We start from the raw sequence: 22,720 nt of genomic DNA, 5'->3' as shown, positions 1-22,720 counted from the left end.
ACATACATTACTTTGGATACATTGTTTAGCATCTAAGTTTCATCGTCTATAAAATGAATTAATAGTAGTTCCTACTTCTTAGAGTTACCACAGGAATTCAATGAAATACATGTAAAGTTCTTAAAACAACACCTAGCACAGAATAAATCTTCAACCCAAATAAATGTTAGCTATTACTGTGTTTCCAGCTGTCCATCTCCACCCCACAACTTACAGGTCTGCTTTTACTTTCTGCAAGATGTCATGTTTTCTTGCCTCTAGGCCTTCATGATTGCCTCTTTATCTATCTGGCTAATTCTTAATTTTGAAGAATCAGATGTTTTTTCACATTCATCCATTTAAAGTCTCACAATGCCAAGTGCTAGCAAGGACAGGAAGCAGTAGAAGTATATTTCCAATTTATACTTCCACTTGCAATGTATGAAAGAACTTTAGTGTCCTCCAACAGGAGAATGGATAAATACTTTGGTATTTATATCCATAACATATAATCATAACATATAATCATACATTGGAATGCTACATCAGTTAAACTAGCTTCATGTAACAACATAGGTAAATCTCAAAAACATATTGCTGACTAAAAGAAACAAGTTTCAAAAGAAGATGTATAGTATAATACTATTATTAACAAAAATCTTAAAAGCCATTCAAATTTGATACACGTTTATGGATACATGCATATGTAGTAAAAGCGTAAAAACATGCATGGGAAGGATAAATACCAAATGCAAGGTGATGGTTACCTTTGAGGAGGAGGGGGAGGAAGGAGAAAAAGGAATAGAATTGGGTGGGATTCACAGGAAGTTTCAACTGTTTATTTTTTTTTAAAGCTCTGAAGCAGGTTTAATTATAAAATGTTAAGATTCACGGAAGCTAGGTGGTGGAACAAATATATTTGTTCAATCAGTCATAAATTTAAATAAACCAAAAGCAAGATGAAGAAAATGGGAAGGTTGGTTGAAAATCTGTCTGAAAAGCCTTTGGCATTCTAGGTCCCTGAGCAGTCAAGTGATTATCCCCTTTCCCACCTGACCCATCCCATTTGCACCCCTTCCTCCATCTCCACCAATACAGATTCATTATCTATACATTCTAGCCCAGTGGAAGGCAGTGAGGAGGCACAGGGCTTACAATGGGATTAAGTGGAAGTGGGCTGGAACTTAAAAAGCAATCTTAAGAATCTGGGAACACTCATATCCAAGTTTATAAGCCCCAAGCAACTAGAGCATCCTTCTCTGGAGAAGAGTCCTCCCAATATTGACTTTGTGGGCCCTGTATGAAATCTGGCACATCATCAGTGCACCTTACAGTGAAGCCCATTAATCCAGTGCTTCTCACAACATAATGTGCATTTGAATCACCTAGTGATCCTACTAAGGTGCAGATTCTAAATCTGTAGTTTATGATGGGACCTGAGATTCTGTATTTCCAAAAAGCTTCCAGAGGAAGCCAATGCTGCAACTCCCTTTTGAGTAGCAAAGTGCTTGTCAGCTCATCTTGCCCACACATGTCAGCCTTCAGTCAGCTTTTTGGAGTCTCATCCCTAAATATGAACAGGCTGCTAAAGTAACCAGACTTTTGAGGATGGCCATTAACATAAATGAGAGTGACAAAAAAACAAGCAAACAAACCAAAAAACCAAAGAAACAAATCAAAGCAAAGAGCAGAAGAAAAACTAAAAACAAACACACTACAGTATCCTCAGAGAGAAGATATTCTTTTTTTTTTTTTAAGATTTATTTTATTATTTATTTTGTTTTTGGCTGTACTGGGTCTTCGTTGCTGTGCACGGGCTTCCTCTAGTTGTGGCGAGCGGGGGCTGCTCTTCATTTCGGTGCACAGTTTTCTCATTACAGTGGCTTCTCTTGTTGCGGAGCACAGGCTCTACGCACACAGGTTTCAGTAGTTGCAATGCATGGGCTCAGTAGTCATCTCTCACGGGCTCTAGAGTGCAGGCTCAGTAGTTGGGCTTAGTTGCTCCACGGCTAGGGGATCTTCCTGGCCCAGAGATCGAACCCATGTCCCCTGCATTAGAAGGTGGATTCTTAACCACTGTGCCACCAGGGAAGCCCAAGAGAAGATATTCTTGCCCATAAAACATATAATATCCTCAGAAAGAAAGAAGATATTCCTGTCAATGATCTAAAGATAGAATAATACAGGAAGGGGAGTTGGGGGAAAAAGATCTTGGGAATTAAAAATAAGGAAACAAATGTAAAATGGTTGAAGATAGTAACAAGGAAATATCTCAGAAAAATAGAACAACAAAAACAAACAATGGGCACAGAGTTTCAGTTTTACAAGATGAAAAGAGTTTTTGAGGTTGGTTGCATTACAATGTCAATAAACTTAACACTACTGAACTGTACATTTAAAAATAGTTAAGATGATAAATTTTATATTATGTATATTTACCACAATTAAAAATAAAAATAAAACAAACCCAAAGAAACAGAAAATAGAAGAAAAAATGAAAGGTTCAATCCAGAAATCTAACTTCTAAATAAGAGGCATTCCAGAAAGAGAACAAAAATAAATAAATAAATAAATAAATAAATAAATAAATAAAAAAGAGGGAGAAGAAATTATCAAGGAAATAATCAAAGAAAATTTCCTCCAAAACTGAAGTACATGAGTTTCCATTTTGAATGAGTGCTCAGTACAAAAAAATTGAGTTACAGCAAAGCACATTATTATAAAATTTGCAACCAATAGCCTAAAGAGAAAATCCTCATGCTTCCAGAGTTGGAAAAGATGTAACATACAAAGGATGAGGAATATGAATAGGAATCAGGCTTTTTACAATAGCAACCCTGGAAGATAGAAAGAAATGAATAATACCCTCAAAATTATGACAGAAAATTATTTTCAAACTTGAATTCAATAAACAGCCCAACTATAAATTCAACTACAAATCAAGTATTAGAATAAAATTCAGACAGTTTAAAATATGCAAAGATCCCAGCAACATATCCCCTATCTCTCTTCCTTACTAAGTTACTAGAGGAGGTGCTCTAGGAAAACAAGGAAGTAAACTAAGAAAGAGGAAGGCATGGGATCCATGAAATGGGCAAAACTAGCCCATAACAGCAACGAAGCAAAACCCCAGAATGACAACTGTACAGCAAAGTCTAGAAAGCAGTCAGTCCAGATTGAAACAAGAGGAAAGAGGCTCTGGGACAAAGACTCTAAAGAAAAATGGAACTTATGCATTTGAGTATACGGAAAATATTGCTACACTTTTGGACAGAGTCTCAGAGCACTTGCAGGGGTGGCAGCAGCCAACTGCAGCTAACATAGAAAATTGACAGGTGAGGGGGAGAAAAGCAATAATTAACTCTAAGACAAATGAAGAGCTGTATAAGCTAGAAGGCATGGTTGTAGTACCCATATTGGCTTACTGGTAAGCAGTATTTGCATACATAATTTAAATGCTGACTATTGGTTTAACTAAAAATGTGGAGGTGGAGAACAGAAGTAATAGACTCACGTTCTTATCTATCATGGCAGGAACCAAAAAATAACCTTTAAAATTAACAAATCAAGAATTAGTAGTATACACATTTATTTAGATATATAGAGCTAATCTGGATGAATATCTAAAAGAGTTGAGGCTATTGCCTCTAAAGAGTGGGCCAGAGAACCGTTTTTTCCATTTCAAGCCTACCCTATATGTACATACATTTGAAACTATGTATCTGCATTATTTTAGTTCAATAAACAACGTTAAAACGTTAGCATATAATTTGGGGGTATCTACAATGTCTCAAAGTTTATCCATGGCCAGTAAGTAGAGAAATCCGTTTTGAAGGGCTGTCTGGGCCTCGATGACAAGTGCTAGTTTTTTGTTCATCTTCTGCATTCTCCACCACCTTTCCTTGGGAGCACTTAGCAGAAAATAAATCAATACATGTAAAAAGAACTCAGCTAAATTTGTTAGATTCTCCCTGAAGAAGGAAAAATAAAAAACAAGGCACACAGGCAAAAGGTACAGGCGCAGCACAAAAATGAGTTCATTTTCCACACGCAGCTAAGTAAAAAAGTATGTGTCTGGCAAAGGTACTGGAAAGTAAGGTTTCAAAAGCAGAGAAAATCACGTTCGGGGCACCTGGAGGCAGCCCCAGGCACAGAGATGGGAGGCATGAGAGGAACCCAGGCAGGCTTATTCACTTCGGTGACTTCTCATTCCTTTCCTTCCTTGCTCTTTCAACAGTCTGTAGTTACATAAATTGAGAGTTTGCTGTCCGTTTTCTCTACCAGACTATAAGCTCCACGAGGGCGGGACCTCGTCTGTTTCACGCGCCACCGTATGCCCAGCGCAGAGGAGGCGCCCACTAAACACTGGTTGAAGAAATGAACGCACGATGGTGCCGCCGGACAGCCATTAGCGTGGCGTGAGTAAGGTCACACCGACATCAAACACGCTGAGAGCAAAGAAGCCGGCTGGGAGATGACAAGGACGAGCTTCTTGCAGGGTCTCTCTGAAATTACAAGACCAGAAGAGTGGAAGTAAACCTTTGGGGAGTGCGGGAGGGAGGGGCCGGACAGGCCTCTGGGAATGACAGCAGACGGGGAGTCACATTAGCAGGCGCGGGTTAGAGCGGTCTGAGCGACAGGGGCGCTGGGACTAACCGTAACGCGCATGCGCACGCGCGGCCTCCGCCCCCCGCCCGGCGCGCCTGCGTGCGCGTCCACGAGGGGTCGGAACGGAAATGGCGCCGCGGGGCCGCGCGTCCGGGCGGCGAGCGGAAGTGGGTGTGAGAGCGGAAGTGGCCGGCTAGAGCCGGGGGCTGGGCGGGGACCGGGCTTGTCGGTGAGGCGGCGGCGGCGGCTCGGCAGGCGGGTTCAGGCTTCGGGGGCCAGGTTGGTTGGGTGGGTGGGTGTCTCCACAGTCAGTGCTTGCGCGGGCCAGCGCACGCGTCTTCCCCCACCCCCGCCCCGGTCCCTTTCCCCTTCTCGCCTAACCTCGTACCCCACCCAGCGCCCCTCCTGAGGGGGCAGCAGGGCCGCTCCCTCAGTCCTTTCCTCCCTTACCCACCCTCACCCGCCCTTGTTTCTCCTTTCCCTGCCCGGGGCAGCCGCCGCCATGATCCTGCTGGAGGTGAACAACCGCATCATCGAGGAGACGCTCGCGCTCAAGTTCGAGAACGCGGCCGCCGGGTGAGCGCGCGCCTGGGGCCGGTGGGTGGCGGGGGAGGCAGAGTTGACCGCTGCTAATCGTTCAGCCCCCCAGACTTGGAGGAGGGAGGTGGGAGACCTGGCAGGGTGTGGGGACTGCCCCGGCGGGGTAGACGTGGGAGGTGATTGGGCGCGGTGGGGTGAGGGGCAGAGATGCGTGGGGAGAGGCTCAGACGTGGGATGCGGAAGCAGTGAGTGGACAGGAGTGCGCGTGCCAAAGGGCAGGAGACCTGTGGGACGTGAGGGTAGCTTGGGCTGGAACTCTCGCTGGAGGATCCTACTGCCCCCTGGAGCGAGCAGGGGACCACTTCCCTCTGTATTCCCCGTCATTGTTCAGAACCCACAGAGAACCCATTTGGGATCGAGCTGGAAGGAGTTTTCAGGAATTCCCAGGACTGGAGGAGGAAAGAAGGTGCAGGCCCAGATCACCACCAGTCTTCTCGCTCCCCACCCCCACCTCCTAGTCTAAAGGAGCGGGAGGGAAGACTGAAGGCAGGCCGAGCCTTGCAGCTGGAAAACCCGATGATCTCTAGTTTTCCTTCCCCTAACCCTACTGTGAGGGACACTGGCCATGTTGTTACATTTCTCAAGCAAAGTTAATAGTCCCCCCACGTCCACACCCCTTCCTTATCGCTCTTCTGAGCTTCTAATTCTCCTTTCCCCGGCCACTATCTTCTATCTGGTTGTTTATCTTTTAAATTCTTATACCATAGCCCTGGTCTGTGATTTCTTCTGTAGTAATTCTGGCCCACATACACACTTAAAAGCCTTCAGAGTGTTTATAAAGTTCTTACATAAAACCTGTTTTTAACTATTGGCCATTTTAAAAGTGGGCTTTAGGACACGTTTTGAAGGCCGCCTTCTCTGTCAAACACAAGAATCAGTAGAAGACAACCTCCTCCCTCAAAGCTGCTTTGCTTTCCTAATGTAATATTTAAAACATGAACCAAAGAATTGGTTTCAGCTTCTAATTTTGGGTGGCCTGTGGCCAGTCCCTTTGCCTCATTTCCCCATCTGTAAGGTTGGGGCTTTACATCGTAGTTACACAGTTGAGGAAATAAGTGCAAACCGTTTCTGGTGAACTGGGAACTAATAATAAGAGAGTAAGGGCTTGGAGAGCCACAGATGGAAGAGGATTGATGGAGGGGAAATTCTAAGTGGATGTAATGAACTTGTGGCTTGGAGGCATTAAAAAAAAAATGCTTGTAACCCGCTACTTAAATTGAATATATTGTCTCCTGTCTCTTTTATAAGGCCACAGATTTTATCTGTAAAACAAAGCACAACTTTCCTTGAAGTAGCATATACAGTGAGCAGTAGCTACTGTTTCCTGCCAGGGGCCGCAGTTGCTTATATTTTAAGCTAACTTCCTTCTTGTCTTCAGCCTCACATACCAGTTCCTTTGCATTTTAAATGTTCAAACAAATCGGTTTAGTGGCTTATTTTGGGTGATTGCTGTGTACTTTTTTAAGCAGTGTAGCACATAGGAGGAAGTTAAATTAACTTCTGCATTTTCACAGCTGATCTCAAGTGAATTCTCAAGTTTAGACTAGCAAAAAATGAGACCTGGGTGGTTATAAGCTGATCTACAAGATAAATGCCAGTGCTTTTCAAGTAGAAGCATGCCTTGGAGTATAGGAATACATTCACATCTACTTGTTTATTAATAACTTGTGGTTCTGAAATGTAGCCCATTATTCAGAGCTTCAGCTCTTTTCCTTTAAGAACATTACTCTTAAAAAAGAGCTACTGCCATTTCAGTAGGCACTCAAGTCTGGAAGGCATAAGTTAGAACTTCTGGGACATTTTTTTAACGAAGTATATGTTGTAGCAATGTTGAATATTGGGGCAGGGCAGCAAGTTTGGCTTTTATTCTGGCCTATCTTCCCTTTGAAATGTGACTTTTAAAAAGTGGGCTCAAAACATATGCTGCTGAAAGGCACTTTGAAAATCTTTGAAAAGAGATCATTATATTCAGCCTAGGAGGTAGGGCTCTCCTGGGATTGCAGATGTAACACCTAGTAGAAGCCTGTTTCTAGACTGAATTTCCAGGCATACCAGTAAGGTGAGGCACCAGCAAAGTAGTTAAGAATTTATCAAGGTGCGTGCCTAGCCAGAACTTACAGAGAAGGATAACTAGTGTGATAAGCATAAACATTTATAGGGTTCTCCCAGTGCTCAGCACCAGGCAGGAACAGGAAAGGGGGACCTTTCTGAAAGTATTGGCAAAGTTACAGAGGACCTAAGGGATGACACGTGTTGGCCTGGAGATCAGAGAAAGGCAGTAGCTCTGAGAGAAACCCTGGAGATTTGAAAGGCTTGGCCCTTGTGGGAACCTGCTGGGAGAGGTCGGCTCCACCCTACTTTACACTTCTCAGCAAACCAATTGAGGAAATTAGGTTCTGAGCAGCCTTCCCCAGAGTGAATCTTCCAGCTCCACGATGTCCAATAATGATAGCCAGTAACAACACGTGGCTAGTTGAGTTTAAATAAAAATTAATTAATTAAAGTGAATTTAAATTAAGCTCCTCAGTCACACTAGCCACAGTTCTAGGGCTGAGTTGCCGTATGTGGCTGGGAGCAGCTGTGCTTGGGTAGCACAGATGTAGAACATTTCCATTATTGCAGAAAGTTCCATTGGACAGCACTGTTCCAGCTACTGAAAATGTAAGCATGAGATAGTCTTAAAAATAGTTCTGTGGTATATACTTCAGAATACAGTTTGAGTAATTTTCCTTTTGAAGTTGATCTTACGTTAAATGGTGCCTCTCAGAGCATGGTAATGGATTTATGGCGGGTCCTCCTCTGTGGGCCTCTCATAGTGTACCCATGCCAGAGTAAACTGCTGCCTCGAACCATTGCCCAGCCTCCTTACCTATGGGCTGTGAGCACTGAAGGGGGTTGTACAGTGTGAAACAAAAAGGAAAAGAGAGTGCTGCCTCTCAGATCATCCTGGTGGATCTTCTTGCCTGTGACATCCTACTAAAAGTCTAAAATTTTCTTCAGGTTAAAGCAGTTCTGTCATCTAAATTATTTAAGAATACATTTGGTCATGACAACCTTTTAGTTTGAAGGCAGTTCTGACAAACCCTAAGATTCATTCCAAATAATTTACTTTTTTTTTTTTCCAGCCACACACCTGGGAAGGTGGCTTATTGGAATGATTTCTGTATCCTTACAAAATGATAGTTATTGGTAAATTGTCTTCCCAACAGCCTCCAAACTAAGAGACTGTGACTGATTAAGAAGTTATGCTCAACACTGCAGATAACCTCATGTGCGGGTCTTGTCAATGCCGTTTTTGGTTTTTTTAATCATTTAGGAATTCTTACCCAGGCCTTCAATTAAAGCAGAAGTAATCTGGCAAATTAATTTAATTCTTTTTTTAGTATATACACACCAAGAACCTTTACAGCCTCAGAAGCTAGGCTTGTCGACTTAGCTAGAGTCTGGAGTCCAAAATTGAGAAAGTGCTGTCAGATGCGAATTTCTGTTGATTTTAAGTGCATGCTGGCTCCTTGCCACAGCTGTGCATATTGTGGGGAGCTGTGGTGCTGTGAGGGGGAGTGAAGCTCAGTAAGCAAGCCGTGCCAGTTGGGGTGGGTGAGTACTGTGGGAGGAGAAATTGGAGAAAGGAATACATTAAATCTTGCTGATACCTTGTTCTCATTCCCAGATATGCTGCATATGTCCTCAGAGAGATGGACTGGTTTGAAGTGATTTGGAATTAGGACATTGTTTAAGCATTTAGGAGAAATTGGATGTAGTGGCTGACTTGCTGAGATGATCTGGTTGGTCTTTTTACAGGTTGCTGTAGTTACACACTACTGCCCACCCTCTGGCCACTTGGGGCCACTTTGGGCACGAAGCCCCAGAGCTGCGCTCCTTATGTGTGTTCCAAACCTGTGACTTCTTAGGGGCAGGGTCTGTGGTTTTGTCATCTTTGTTTCCCCAACATTCTTATTGTGTGTATAGTCAGCTTAGTGTGTGTTTTCTTGAAGCAATGGATGAAGCCAGATAGAACAGTTCTTAGTTTCTTTAGGAGTTTATCACTTTTCTGGCATTGTGTGAATCAGCTTTTAGACCGTCTGTGCTCTCCTTATTTTGAGACGTGGCTTAACAGAGTAGGACCACCTCTTACCTGATATGATCCATTTTTGTAGGCTTTGCTCAAAAGCCTCAGAGAGGACTTAAAGGAGATTAATCAAAACCTTTATGGTGAGATAATGAACAGAATTCAGTAATTCCTCTAATGCAGCTCATGGAAAGGCTGACCAGAAGAGGGGCATAAACGCGCAACAGGGAACTGGATGCATTCGGGAGTAAAAATGTCAAAATCCTTAATGAGAAAAGAGCATTGGATAATAACAGTTACCAGGAGTTCTTTATTGACTGATTAGTGACATTCTAGAAGCTTCTTTAGAAAAAGGATAGAAGGAAATTTTTTCTAAAGGATTTTAAGAATCTTTCTTGAAACCCATCTGAATGAATTGAATATGTTTTAGTGTCTTGTGCTGTCCAGTCAGTAACCCTGAGGACTTACCAGCTGGCTTATTCTAGGATTCCAGACATTACAACAGTCTTGATACTAATATGGTTCTGTTTCTTGTTCTGCTGACCAATTCCTGATTCTAGGAGTTAACACAATCCCAAAACCTCTCTCAACCATGGCTCCAAAGTCTGGTCTCCTCTGACTCTACCTAGAAGAAAAAGGAATTCATTGATCAGCTTCTGTGAACCAGGCACTTTGCTATATAAGCTTTAACATGGTTTTCTTCCATTTCAGAATGTGCGTGGGTAACAGACAGCAGTTCCGATTTACAGTTGACGAAACTGGGGCTCTTGGAAGTTGCTGAGGGAGTAGGTGTCTGTATTAACCATTGTGTAGGCACCCTTCCCTGGTGATTCCTGACCTTGTTTATGGTATGGCACGCACAGAACATGACCATATCTGTGGCACATCTGCGTAAGCGGTCTAGCCTAGAGATCCTGCTGCTGGGCTGCCTTAAGGGCTGGGGGGGTCATTATCTCAGCATTATCTGTAACTTAGTCACAAGACCCTGGTTGGGGAACTTTGCTGTCCACATAGTATCTCAGTCTTCATAACAACCTTGTGTGGTAGATGCTTTTAGTCTCCATTTTCTAGAAAAGGAACCTTAGGCTCGCCGACATTTGAGTAACATTGCCTGTGGTTACATAGCCAGTAAGTGACAGAACTTGAGGTGAAGAGTCATCTCTGGAAGACATGCTTTTTCTGTAATTAAACTCACCCCCAGTATCTGAAACCTTAGCAGACAGTCGAACAGAAAGTAACTTAACCATCTACCCTTTTGGCCTATTAAATGGTATACTTTCTCCCAGACCGACCTTATTCACCTCTAGCGCCATGATTTTAAACCACATAAGTAAATAACAAACACCCAGTCTTGGAATTGAGTCACAGCCCTGTCGTGGTGTGTTTCCCACTCTGTGCAGTCTCCTTGTTGGGACACAGAGTCCCCTCACCTCTAACTCCCAGGTATATTCTCAGGAGGACTCCCAGTGCTCTCCTCAGCAGCCTGCCTCTCTCCTCTACAACTTTTATGCAGCCACAAATAGTAAACTAAAATATTAATGGCAATGATTTGACAAATATTCCTAAGTCAGGCAGCAAACCACTTAGTATAGATCTTAGCGACTTCTCCCAGTGAGGAATCTGTGCTCAGGGAACTTTACGGCCTAGAGAAATTCAAAATTTCAGAGTCAAGATGTTAGAACCCTTAGGTTTCTTACCTATAGTTGATTTTTCTCAGTCTATCGATGAAGTGAAAAAGTGAGGAACTCAGTCCTTCCTTGGCTGAGTTAAAGCCTAAAGGTTAAAAAAAAAAACCCAAAAAACAGCTGCCTACTAAGTGATGCAACATGGACTTTTATAAGCCTCCACCCTGCGTCTTTGGCACAGCCAACCTTCTTCAGGAAAATGTGCCTCAGTGCTTCCTCCCATTGTGCAGCCTTTTAATATTTCATTCAAACAGGCTGTAGATTAATGTTTCTAATTCTTCCTTCGCTCTTGTTTTCTAGAAGTGAGACATGGTGGTTGGCCACTCATTGCCTTAGTCACCAGGCTGCAGTTTCAAATGAAAGATCAGAAACAACTTAAATTTTTATCCAGTTCTTTTCATCATATTCTGAACTCACTGCTTGTCCATAAACCCACTTGATGCTTCAATTCTCACCCAAAGTGCTTTTCCTAAGTCACATACGGATGGCTTTGAAGAAGCAGGGTGGAACTTTGTATAGGTTGATTTTACAACAGGGCTAACATATGCTTAATAGAAGCCAGTTTCCTTGAAAGGTGTTGTTTAGCTCTGCTGCAGCTTTTTACCAGTCATAAACCACATTATTTATTCAGTTATTTCCCAGCAACTCTGGAGGGCAACTCGGTCTTTGTTCCTTTTACAGGTGAGGGAGCGGAGACAATAAAGGAGTTACACACTTGATTGTGAGGTCTTGAGCAAGCTAGGCAAGAGTAAATGTGAAAATGTGTATACCTTGTCTGCTGGCCCATAAAACAAAGTGGAATCATTTGAGTTATAAGCGTGTTAGCTGATAAAACTGTAGAGTGTTCATTCATTTCCTACCATTGGGCTTTGAGGAGAAGTGAGGAAAGCATGTAAAGTAGCTTTTCACTCGAGGTTAATTGACCATTATTGTTTATAGCTAGGATATGTCATGCTTTCTAGGTAATAACTCAGCAGCGTTTGTCAAATAGAAGTCCATGTTCCAGGCTTAGCTGGGAATCGCACAGAAAGTGCTAGACTGTCATTGCCTTCCAGGATAAGTTCTTCTCTGTCTGTTCTCTTGTTTTATTTTTAGCGGTTGTGTGAGGTAGTAGGATCATTTGTGTTCTCCCATTTTATAGATGAGTAGGTAAGAAAATGAAGGCGTGCCAGTGTTAATTTGTCTGAAAACATGGTCCTAAAGAAAAGGCTAAAGTTGGAAAACAGGTGTCTTAACTGTTCTCAGTGATTTCACAGTGTTATTTTGTGCTACACTTCTGTGGAAGTACAACACTGGAATTTAAAAATAAAACCAAAAAAAACTAGAGTAGAACCAAAGAAGGCTTTACTAAGGAGAGTGGTGAGTACTTTGGTGATATAAGGGAGAGTGAAAGATGTGTAGGAAGACTGACAGATTGTCTTTGAAGTAGAATAGAACTGTATCGTTCTATGGCCTGAAATCATCCTTTCACTTTAAGTAAATTTAAACCATTCTACGCTCTGTTTAGTAATTTTCCTACTGAGTGTGCTACCTCCACTAGGTTGTGTCTCGTGGGGTAGGCATTGACCAAAAGAGGACATTTTGTGGGTCACATATACAAACATGTCTATCATGATCTTAAGGAGTTGAGAATTGAAGGTGAGCACCAACCATAGCAGAGATTCGAGTTGCAAAACAAAAGCTTTATCTGTCCTGCTTCCTTTTTTCAATCCTCCACCTGAAATAAGTCCAGAGGTTCAGGTACATGAGAAAATGAATTGTGTACCTGGATCGACTGTAAATATAAGATTTATACAGGATGGTCTGATCTTAAATAAAGCTCAGGAGCCTTTTGCAAGTCCCCTGGAAGGCAAGCAGTGATATAGTTATCCTTTTTTTTTTTTTTTTTTTCCCTGTCTGCACCACATGGCATGCAGAATATTAGTTCCCTGACCAGAGATTGAACCCGTGCCCCCTGCATTGGAAGCACAGAGTCTTAAACACTGGACCACCAAGAAAGTCCCAGCAATATAGTTATCGTACCTAAAGGACTTTTGTTTTGTTTTGCAGAAACAAGCCAGAAGCTGTAGAAGTAACATTTGCAGGTAAGTACCTTTATCTCGCCTATTAAGAGAAGGAACAATATAAAAAATAGAAAATAAATTTCTTCCTAAAATAAGCTTTGACATTACGGCTACTGTCTTGATTGTCAATTGTGTGGTGGCGGGGGGGGGTCTTTATTTTAGATGATTATTCCATGGATTTAGTGAGCTATATAAAGTTGCTTGCTGATATCTTAGAAGTTTGGGTTTAAGTTTGTGGTACAAACAAAGGTTTTTTAAATTGGGAAATATTATGTTATTATCTTTAGCGATCATCTTAGTTTGCCTAGCACTAGCGGAGTGGGGAATCACAGAAGTGCTAGAGACCTGTTCCACAAGTCAGAGAGAGATGTTACTCCTTTCTTTTCCCTGGAAAGAATTAGGTATTGATACTACTCACTCAATGTGTGAACTTTGAGGAGTTAGACAGTCATGCTCTGTAAAATGAGGGTACTTGGCTGGATGATCTTGGAAGACTTTTTGCAGCTCTGAAGTGCTGTGACTTGGACGCCAGGCACCATCCCTTTCCCCTCCTACTAACAAGCAATGCCGAATCTTCTAGCTTCAAGAACTACAAGAGAGAGGAGGCCTGTGGAGTACAAAAACTTGAGAGAACCAAATGCAGTGTGTGGGCCTTGTTCGGATCTGAATTCAAATAAAACAACAGTATTTTTTTTTAAATTCTCAAGACAGAGTATTTCAGTGCTTGACTGGATGTTTGATATTAATGATTGGTTTTTTTTGTTTTTTTTTTTTAATTTAGGCATGACAGTGGACTTGGGGTTATGATTTTTTAAAAAAACTGTATTCTTCGTCTTTTAGAGATTTATTCTGAAATATTTATGGTTTTTTATGGATGAAGTGATGTGATGTGTGGAATTTGTTTCAGAGTAAATTATTGGGAAGGGGTGTGTCTGAGTGAAACAAGATTGACCATATGTTGATAATTGTTGAAGCCGTGATGGGAATAAGGGTTTGTTATACATTATATTTTATACATGTTTAAAATATATCACAATAAAGATGTTTTTAAAAATTCTTTCAGTGCCAAGCTGTGATTAAAGTAAAAATAGCTTTGTAATTTTAGAAAAGAGCTAACAGATAAGTACTCTATAATTCTACCTCAGTGTTTCTGCTGACTTTCCACATGGATTTAAAATAAATGCAATTTTACTTGTGTGCCTGCTTGTAAGGGAGACTTCCTTGTGGCCTGCAGTGATAGGCAGGCACTTTGAGAAGTTATTCCCTATTCCCAGGTTAAGCAACCTTATTTGCTTTTCCTCACAGATTTCGATGGAGTCCTCTATCATATTTCAAATCCTAATGGAGACAAAACAAAAGTAATGGTCAGTATTTCTTTGAAATTCTACAAAGAACTTCAAGCACATGGTGCTGATGAGGTAAGTTCCATATATCACTTTTCCTTGGGACTCTTGTTTCCGCCTCACCTTTTGTTGGCAGCTTGCCACTCCTAGAAGATCCACAGCACTGAGTCATTCATCCCCACTGGCACTGGCCACTCTGGATGCCTTGCTCACCTAACCAGGGGCTCTTGACTTCATTTCCCATGGTCGTAAAGAAGGGTGTTCCCCAGAGAGGGTTTTGGTGGTTTGCTTGCCTGCTTTTTACTCTGGAGAAATAAAGATGTTCTCTAACCAGTGAAAACAAAAACAGCTTTAGTTCTCAAAAAATGTAGCCAAGAGTACTTTTCCTTGACCAATACAAAAATAGCTGTCACAAGACTGAGATGGGTTCTATTTCTGTTACATTATGAAGCAGGTATATAACCTCTGGCCTGTTTAGGCCTGTTTAAAGTTTACTATCTTAATTCTCATTTTGGAAATTTAGGCACAAATATGCCCTTTAAATTTTTAAATTTAGTGCTCTTTAGAGCTGGCTTCTTTAAGTATCTCTTCTTCTTAACAACTACCTTAGGGGAAATAAGGAAGGGTGTCCATGCGTTATGAAACTCTTGATGGCGTGCTTTATTCACTGGCTTCTTTCAGTAGGTTTGGTTCCTGTTGAACTATATTTGCTCTGGGGAGAGCCATTTATGGAAGAAAGAAAATGCTGTTACACCAGTGTGTGCACATTGTGGTTGGGTCTCAAAGCAGGAAATATGACTCAGTTCCTGAATCAGTTTTCAAATATCTTTTAGTTTTAACAAAGTGGGTTCTCCTTAATCTAGTGAATGAAGATACAGCCATTTCTGTTTTCTTTCTGATTAAGAGTAGTAGCTTTGGACTTTGTTAAAATTTATGTAATGAAAAGCCTGTTTGCAAAAAAATATGATCAAAATCTCAACAATAAAAACTAAAATTGATGTTAACCAAGCAAAATACCAATAGCCATGCACAGTCACTTCCTTCTTCATATGCGATTGGTTTGCCCTATAAATTCAAGGGAAGAGCTAAAACCTTTTCTGATTTGCCTCTTAAATTCAAGGGAGGAAGGATGATTTAGAGAATTTGTATTCCGGGTTATTTTACCTGAGAAAGAAGAGCTTCAGGGGAAAGACCTAGTCTTTTAAAGCATTTGAGAGATTATTATATAAGTGATACTGGCTAACTCTTTACCAGATGAAGAGCAAGAGGAAACATACAGCAGTTAAGGTGGCTCTACTTTAGATGAAGTAGAAGACAACTACCTGGAAAGAATTGTTGAACATTTGAACATACATCTAAAAAGTTGTGTGATCATTCTCCTTAGACAGTCTCCTCTCTTTCAAGATCTAGGTGCAGTAAGAACAATCCTTGGGAGGGAGAGAAAGTGTGAAGCTAGATTTCTTAAATCTTCCCAATCTGTGCTTCCCTTACAGTGGAACTCCAGAACACATTGCTATTCTTGTAGCTACCACAAGGGTCAAAGAACCAGTCCACCCACTCAAGTGGGTGGAGTACTGTAACATTCCCTGTGTTGGAGCAGAGTGCAGGGTAAATGGCTCCCTGGGTTGGTTAAACAGTGACCAGCCTGTGATAACCACAGGAAGCTTGTTACTTTGTCACAGGCCCTTTTTCAAAGCAGAAAGCCTCTGCTGCTGAGGTGGGAAGATCTAATCTGATGTCAGTTTGGAAGAGGGGGCGCAAATTGAAAAGTGAATCATGGTTAAAAGTTCAAGTAATAAACAGGGAAGCATTGGCTGGTTTTGCCAAGAGGAGGGAGCAGAGGAGGTGAAGGTGGTATAATTTTGACTCTAAGAACCTCTTAGATCTCAGAATATTAATTTAGTAACTTGGAATTAAACTAAATCTTAGGGGCTGTGGTTTCTCCCACATACAATTTTCCCTTTATCCAAGTACGCACAGTACAGAATTGTAGCTAGTTAAAATTATTAATAGGATATGTGCGTTACTTTTTTCCCCCTAAATGGTTTAGGAGAAGTGGTATATGGGACACCTGAGGGTCAACAGACTCTATGACCTTGAACCTCTCCCTTCAGTTCCTCTTGTGTAAAAGAGATACCTCACAGTGGCTGCATGGTCACCAAATAGGAACTACAAGTGGCATTACTTATTTTTTGCCTTTATATAAACAAGTGTGGTCACTGATTCATGCTGTGAGGTCCACCCTATTATCCAAGTTCTGCACATTGAGAATTTCTTCTAGCTACGGGTTAATGGTTAAGTAAATATGTGGAATACTGAAGAATATTTAAGAATGGGGGGAAGAACCTACCACGTGATATTTTTTTTAAATAGGACATGAGATAAATGGTTTGCTCCTGGTTTGTCGTGTTTGTTTTAAATACCTAGAGAGTATGTTGAAAATAAGACTAGAAGAAAAGTGTTGACATTCACTCAGATCTATCATCTGAGTCCCCGGATATGGGAGAAGGGCTCTGAGACGATAGGAGTGCACAAGACAGACGCCCTGCGCACATGGACCTCCACTGTAGTGCTGCCTGTGTTCACAGTGCTTTTCTCTGGCTAGTGGGATCCTTTAAAACACATATGCCACTCTTATAAGTAAAACAAGTTTGTGCTGTGGTTCACTTTTAGCGTAATAACTTGTCTTAGATTCAGTACCTCTTTTTTTGGTATTCCAGAAAGTGCAAGAGGGTCATTAGTGTGTTTGTGGTGTTAGAAATTAGTTAGAAATTAGTTGCCTAGAGACAAAACCCCACAGCCTGTTATACTACTGAGGGTTAATATATTGGCCTCAGTTCCACCTTCCTATGGAATAGTGATGGTACCTTCTTCCCTCCCTAAGTGTAAGGTTTTAATGAGATTTAGTAATAAGCCCTGTCTGTGTTTTGTCTCTTAAACATATAAAGACTACTAAATACTGAGAGGTTGTTAAATTCTAATGACTTTAGTATTTATTTTTTTCCTCTCTCCAAATAACTGCCTCTCTACTGCTTAATGTGTCCCATATAACATTTAAGTCAGAAATATTCCATCCCAAATAAAGTTTGTTTCTTAAACCATGTCAGCCTAGGAGCAGTTTCTACCCGGTAGGGCAGTCACACTAGCAGAGAAAATAATAGGAAGGTGTAAAAGGTGCTCTTGTTTTATCATTTACTCCAAAAAGCTGGAAAGTAGCCAGCTATAAGGATCAGTTTTGAGAAAAAGACATTTAGAGAGTACGGCCTTCTGTGGACCCACCAGTATAAATAACTGGCTGAGATTAAATTATCCATTGTTTTTTGCCTTTAAAGAAGAAAAGCTGGTAGTGAGCTAAATTTTAAAGCATACCAGCTAAGCAAGCTAACTGGAATCGGTTCCCGATAGTTCTGGTTTTATCTCTCCATTCATCTGGGTAGTGGTTTGCCCTGTACGTGGTAACTAACATAATCTGTTCTCACTTGAGTTCAGCATCCTTCTGCTCCCTTGGGGAAAGAAAGGGGGGTGATTATATGTGACGTATGATCTGAAGGAGAACAGAGACCATGTAAAGGGTGTGACTGAGTCCTAAAAGAGTGAGGGATGAACCTTGATTGAAACACAAATCCTAGACTAACCTTTTGGAGTTAATTGCAGTTCTGTGAGTGACTTGCTTGGTAACTCAGATAAATCTGCTTCTCGCTCTGTATCCAGTTCCCATCTGCCATTTGAAAGTTAGGAAGAATGCTGGCTTAGGAAAAGCTTAACCAGCACAGTGCTTTGAAAGTAATGGAATTATCATGGTCTTTGAATTAACCTATTTGTTTTTGTATTTTCTAGTTATTAAAGAGGGTGTACGGGAGTTTCTTGGTAAATCCAGAATCAGGTATGTAGTAATGTGAGCAGCCATGGGATGACATGGAAAGAGACCCGTCCCGTTTGTGCTGTTCTTTTTTTAGCCAAAGGATTTCGTTTAAATGTTATTCATCTTACAAATATCTTTGTGTGAGTTCAATTTCCACTTCAACTCTCTCTGTAAAAATAGCTTTTAAGGGGCTTTGCATTGTCCAATAATGGTACACATTATTGTTGTAGTAATACAGAACTGATGTATGCCATTTTTAACATTTACTGGATAAGGCCTAATGACTCTCCCTTAATGTTTCAGCCATAGGACCACCTTTGTTTGCCCATGGTGATTAAAATGCTTTTGAGAAGACTAAGCAAGCATTGATTCTCCCTCAGAGCCCCTAGTAACACCTTTGTGTGTACACTGCACGTTTAGAGAAAGAAAAGGAGTATTCACAACTATTCTCACATTTTCAAGTAACAAAAATTTCAGCCCCTTTGATCTGTTCTTCTAATCAGTGATTTCTGCCTCCTTCATGGCCAGAGGAATTGGCAAGCACCCTGGCCATCCTTGATTAGAACAGCTATGTTACATAGCTTTAAAGGAAGTTTAAAGTGGAAAAAAATTAACTATTTGTATCCCTGTGTTTAAGTGGTAGTTTCAAATTCTGAGATATCTAGCCGGGCCCCATAGTGAGGACCAAGTTGTAAGACTGTTTGAACATAATATTTGTTACTCAAATCCTGTGACTGTAATACCTTGACTAACAAATCCTTTTAAAAAGGAAGATGTGTCTGTCTCTTTTAACAAGTTACTTTAAAAAACAAAACAAAACAAGGCACCACCTCACCATTCCCGTTAGAATACCTTCCTATGACTTTTAGATGCTGCTGTGGAATCAAAATATCTAATAAAGAAAAGTGCCTTTGGAATGTAACTTGTAACTAGGAGTGTTTATGGATGAGAGCTTTGACTGCACTCCTAAAGAATACTGAAATGTGTTAATCCCCAAATCGATGGTACAAATCACAACAGGCGGAGTATAACTCAGAGAGTTTATGTTTCTGTCTCTGGGCCTTCTCTTCCACTTCCTGTGCTAAAGCACACACACTGCCAAAGTGCAGACCTTGTGTTCAGACTATAAAACTATAGTGCAAACTATAAAAACATGTGAAAGTAGGATATCTCTTCCTCTTTTTTTCTGTGGGTTTATCTAGGCAAGTTTGGACAATTCAGCAAGCCATACTAGATTTTTACTTTTCTTCATTCTCAGTATGTTCTCTTCATCGTGTCAGAAGGCATACTTAAGTCTGGCTTCAGTTATAGTTTTTTTTTTTCCCCTCATTTTATTTATTTATTTATTTATTTTGGGGGTGGGTACACCAAGTTCAATCATCTGTATTTATACACATATCCCCATATTCCCTCCCTCCCTCGACTCCCCCCCACCCTCCCTGTCCCAGTCCTCTAAGGCATCATCCATCCTCGAGTTGAACTCCCTTTGTTGTACAGCAACTTCCCACTGGCTATTTATGTTACAGTTGGTAGTATATATATGTCTATGCTACTCTCTCACTTCGTCTCAGCTTCCCCTTCACCCCCCGCCCCCTCAAACCTCGAGTTCTCCAGTCCATTCTCTGCATCTGCGTCCTTGTTCTTGTCTTGTCACTGAGTTCATCAGTACCATTTTTAGAATCTGTATATATGAGTTAGCATACAATATTTGTTTTTCTCTTTCTGACTTACTTCACTCTGTATGACAGACTCTAGGTCTATCCACCTCATTACATATAGCTCCATCTCATTCCTTTTTATAGCTGAGTAATATTCCATTGTATATATATGCCACATCTTCTTTATCCATTCACCTGTTGATGGGCATTTAGGTTGCTTCCATATCCTGGCTATTGTAAATAGTGCTGCAGTAAACATTATGGTACATGTTTCTTTTCGGATTATGGTTTTCTTTGGGTATATGCCCAGTAGTGGGATGACTGGATCATATGGTAGTTCTATTTTTAGTTTTTTAAGGAACCTCCAAACTGTTTTCCATAGTGGCTGTACCAACTTACATTCCCACCAGCAGTGCAGGAGAGTTCCCTTTTCTCTACACCCTCTCCAACATTTGTTGTTTCCAGATTTTGTAGTGATGGCCGTTCTGATCAGTGTGAGGTGATACCTCATTGTGGCTTTGACTTGCATTTCTCTGATGATTAGTGATGTTGAGCATCTTTTCATGTGTTTGTTGCCATCTGTACGTCTTCTTTGGAGAAATGTCTATTTAGGTCTTCTGCCCATTTGTGGATTGGGTTATTTGCTTTTTTGGTATTAAGCTGCATGAGCTGCTTGTACATTTGGGAGATTAATCCTTGTCCGTTGTTTCGTAGGCTACTATTTTTTCCCATACTGAGGGTTGCCTTCTAATCTCGTTAATCAGTTATAGTTTTATCTAGTTTGTTTTATTTGGCTTCTTAAAACTAGCAAACCTCAACTTTAAATATTTTCTTTCTTAATCTAATCTTGTGGTCTATTTGCTTATCTGGTTTTCAGGTACCCAAAATGGAATGGTGATTGATATTATTTAATATTGGAGTGCCAAAAATGTGCTAAGCACTATCTAGAAGAGATTTAAATAGCCAGCCAATGCTCTCAGTGAGAATAGATCCAACAAAAAACACAGACCTCAGAAATGCTTTTGGGAAAAAATTAAATAGTAACAAAGTATTAAGGTCTATGATACTTGAAATGTGAAATCTGTATAGTTCTGGTAAAATTATTCCCATCAGTTGTCTAGAATATGAAATGGTCCTCAGTGATGTACAGTTACTCTTGCAGAATCATCTATAGGCTTTTGGGCAGGTATTAATCGTTGGATTATATAGTGAAGCATCCCAGCCTTGTTGGAATTTGTACTAGACGTGCTGTAAAAGAGTCAGAATAGTGTAGTGGTCAGTAGACTTAGATTTCAGTCCCTGTTGTGCCCCGTTTATTGATGACCTGCTATGTTCCAGGCACTTTAAATACTGTATGTTCTTTTAATTCTCCCAGTAGCCTCCCCTAACTCACCACCCTTTTTTTTTTTTAAACAGATGCAGGAATTGTAGATGTTAGGCAGTTTGTCTAAGGCTACTAGTGGCAAAGCCAGGATTTGGACCCAGTTTTTGTCCACCTCAAAAGAGAGTTGCCTCCACCTCTGTACCATGCTGCATTTGGCGTGGCACTTTGCTTCTTTGGATATGAGTTTCTTCCTTCCTTATTTCTCCCATTCTTTGATATTGATTCAGATTTTTGCATAGCATCTGTTAATTAGCTATATATATTTACAGTAATTTTGCAAGAATTAAGATTTTTATTTCATCTCATTTGCCCTTTGAGGTAGATGGGAATGGACAACTTTCCACCTGGGTTAAAAGTATAGACATTGAGACAAAATAAAGTGTTGTTAGAACTTGAAAAGTTGTTGTTGTTGTTTTTAATATAACTGTTGGGTGTTTTTTTTCCCCCTCCAGGATACAATGTCTCTTTGCTATATGACCTTGAAAATCTGCCTGCATCGAAGGATTCCATTGTGCATCAGGCTGGCATGTTGAAACGAAACTGTTTTGCCTCTGTCTTTGAGAAATACTTCCAATTCCAAGAAGAGGGCAAGGAAGGAGAAAACAGGGCAGTTATCCATTATAGGGATGATGAGACCATGTGAGTGTACAATTTGGTCCTGAAGCCTGGGTGTGGCTGTCACAAGTGTTCATTTACCAAAAGATGTTTGGCTAAATCAAACCTGAAACTCTATTGTGTGAATCCCCCCAAAGTGTCTCATAAAATTCTTTTAAGCCAGAATGTGGGTGGTAGGGAGGGAAAACGCCACTTATCTGTGTCTCCAGATACTGAAAGTTGGCAAAAGATGAAAAGAAAATCCAGTGCTTCCCTTTAAGGCACCATTTTGAGTCCCCTTCAGTAATACAGCTGGATAAACAGGAGGCAGAGGGTGACTATAGGTTCTGTGTTGTTGCAACTCATGGATATCTACATACTGTGAATCTCATAGTATATAAAGAAATACATTCTCTGAAGTGGAATTCTGAAAATCACTAACTCTAGGTTCTGTGTTATACCATACAGACAGGTTGATAACATCCACTTTGGGTGATTTTCATCTCCTGTCTCGCATAGGACATGCATTTATTGCACTGACTTTGTTGGCCATAAATACTTAGTCTCACTGGCACACCTTGTTTTATGAATTAAGAGATTTGTGACTACCCTCCTACTTCTTTTGTAGAGCAAGTTCTTGACAGAACCCTGTTCTGATTCTGTACTCACTCTCATGGGTTTTGTTCCCCTCAGGTATGTTGAGTCTAAAAAGGACAGAGTCACAGTAGTCTTCAGCACAGTGTTTAAGGATGACGACGATGTGGTCATTGGAAAGGTGTTCATGCAGGTATGGAGCCGACATCTTGGGGGGGGGGCAGGGGGCATAGTCTAGTGACTTACACTTTGGCATGAAGCACACCATGAGCATAGAAAAG

General features: G+C 40.9%; 1 protein-coding gene and 1 non-coding gene across 2 annotated transcripts in view; both read left to right on the top strand.

The window, feature by feature from the left end:
* The first annotated feature begins 4,728 nt into the window (after positions 1–4,728).
* Positions 4,729–22,720, top strand: part of ARPC2 (actin related protein 2/3 complex subunit 2) — a 28,791-nt gene continuing 10,799 nt past the window's right edge. The window contains exons 1-7 of the mRNA XM_057744741.1: positions 4,729–4,866; positions 5,082–5,163; positions 12,991–13,025; positions 14,310–14,422; positions 18,185–18,230; positions 21,704–21,890; positions 22,539–22,632. Coding sequence (XP_057600724.1) covers positions 5,090–5,163; positions 12,991–13,025; positions 14,310–14,422; positions 18,185–18,230; positions 21,704–21,890; positions 22,539–22,632 — 549 coding nt within the window. The 5' untranslated portion in view covers positions 4,729–4,866; positions 5,082–5,089. The remainder of the gene's footprint in view (positions 4,867–5,081; positions 5,164–12,990; positions 13,026–14,309; positions 14,423–18,184; positions 18,231–21,703; positions 21,891–22,538; positions 22,633–22,720) is intronic.
* Positions 7,956–8,092, top strand: LOC130859725 (small nucleolar RNA SNORA42/SNORA80 family). Its single transcript, XR_009055281.1, has one exon. It is a non-coding gene; the product is annotated as a small nucleolar RNA SNORA42/SNORA80 family (small nucleolar RNA).

This window comes from Hippopotamus amphibius, chromosome 8 (assembly GCF_030028045.1).
Source record: "Hippopotamus amphibius kiboko isolate mHipAmp2 chromosome 8, mHipAmp2.hap2, whole genome shotgun sequence".
Taxonomy (NCBI): domain Eukaryota; kingdom Metazoa; phylum Chordata; class Mammalia; order Artiodactyla; family Hippopotamidae; genus Hippopotamus; species Hippopotamus amphibius.
The sequence above is the reverse complement of the archived record's forward strand: the minus strand, read 5'-3'. Positions and strand labels throughout refer to the sequence as shown.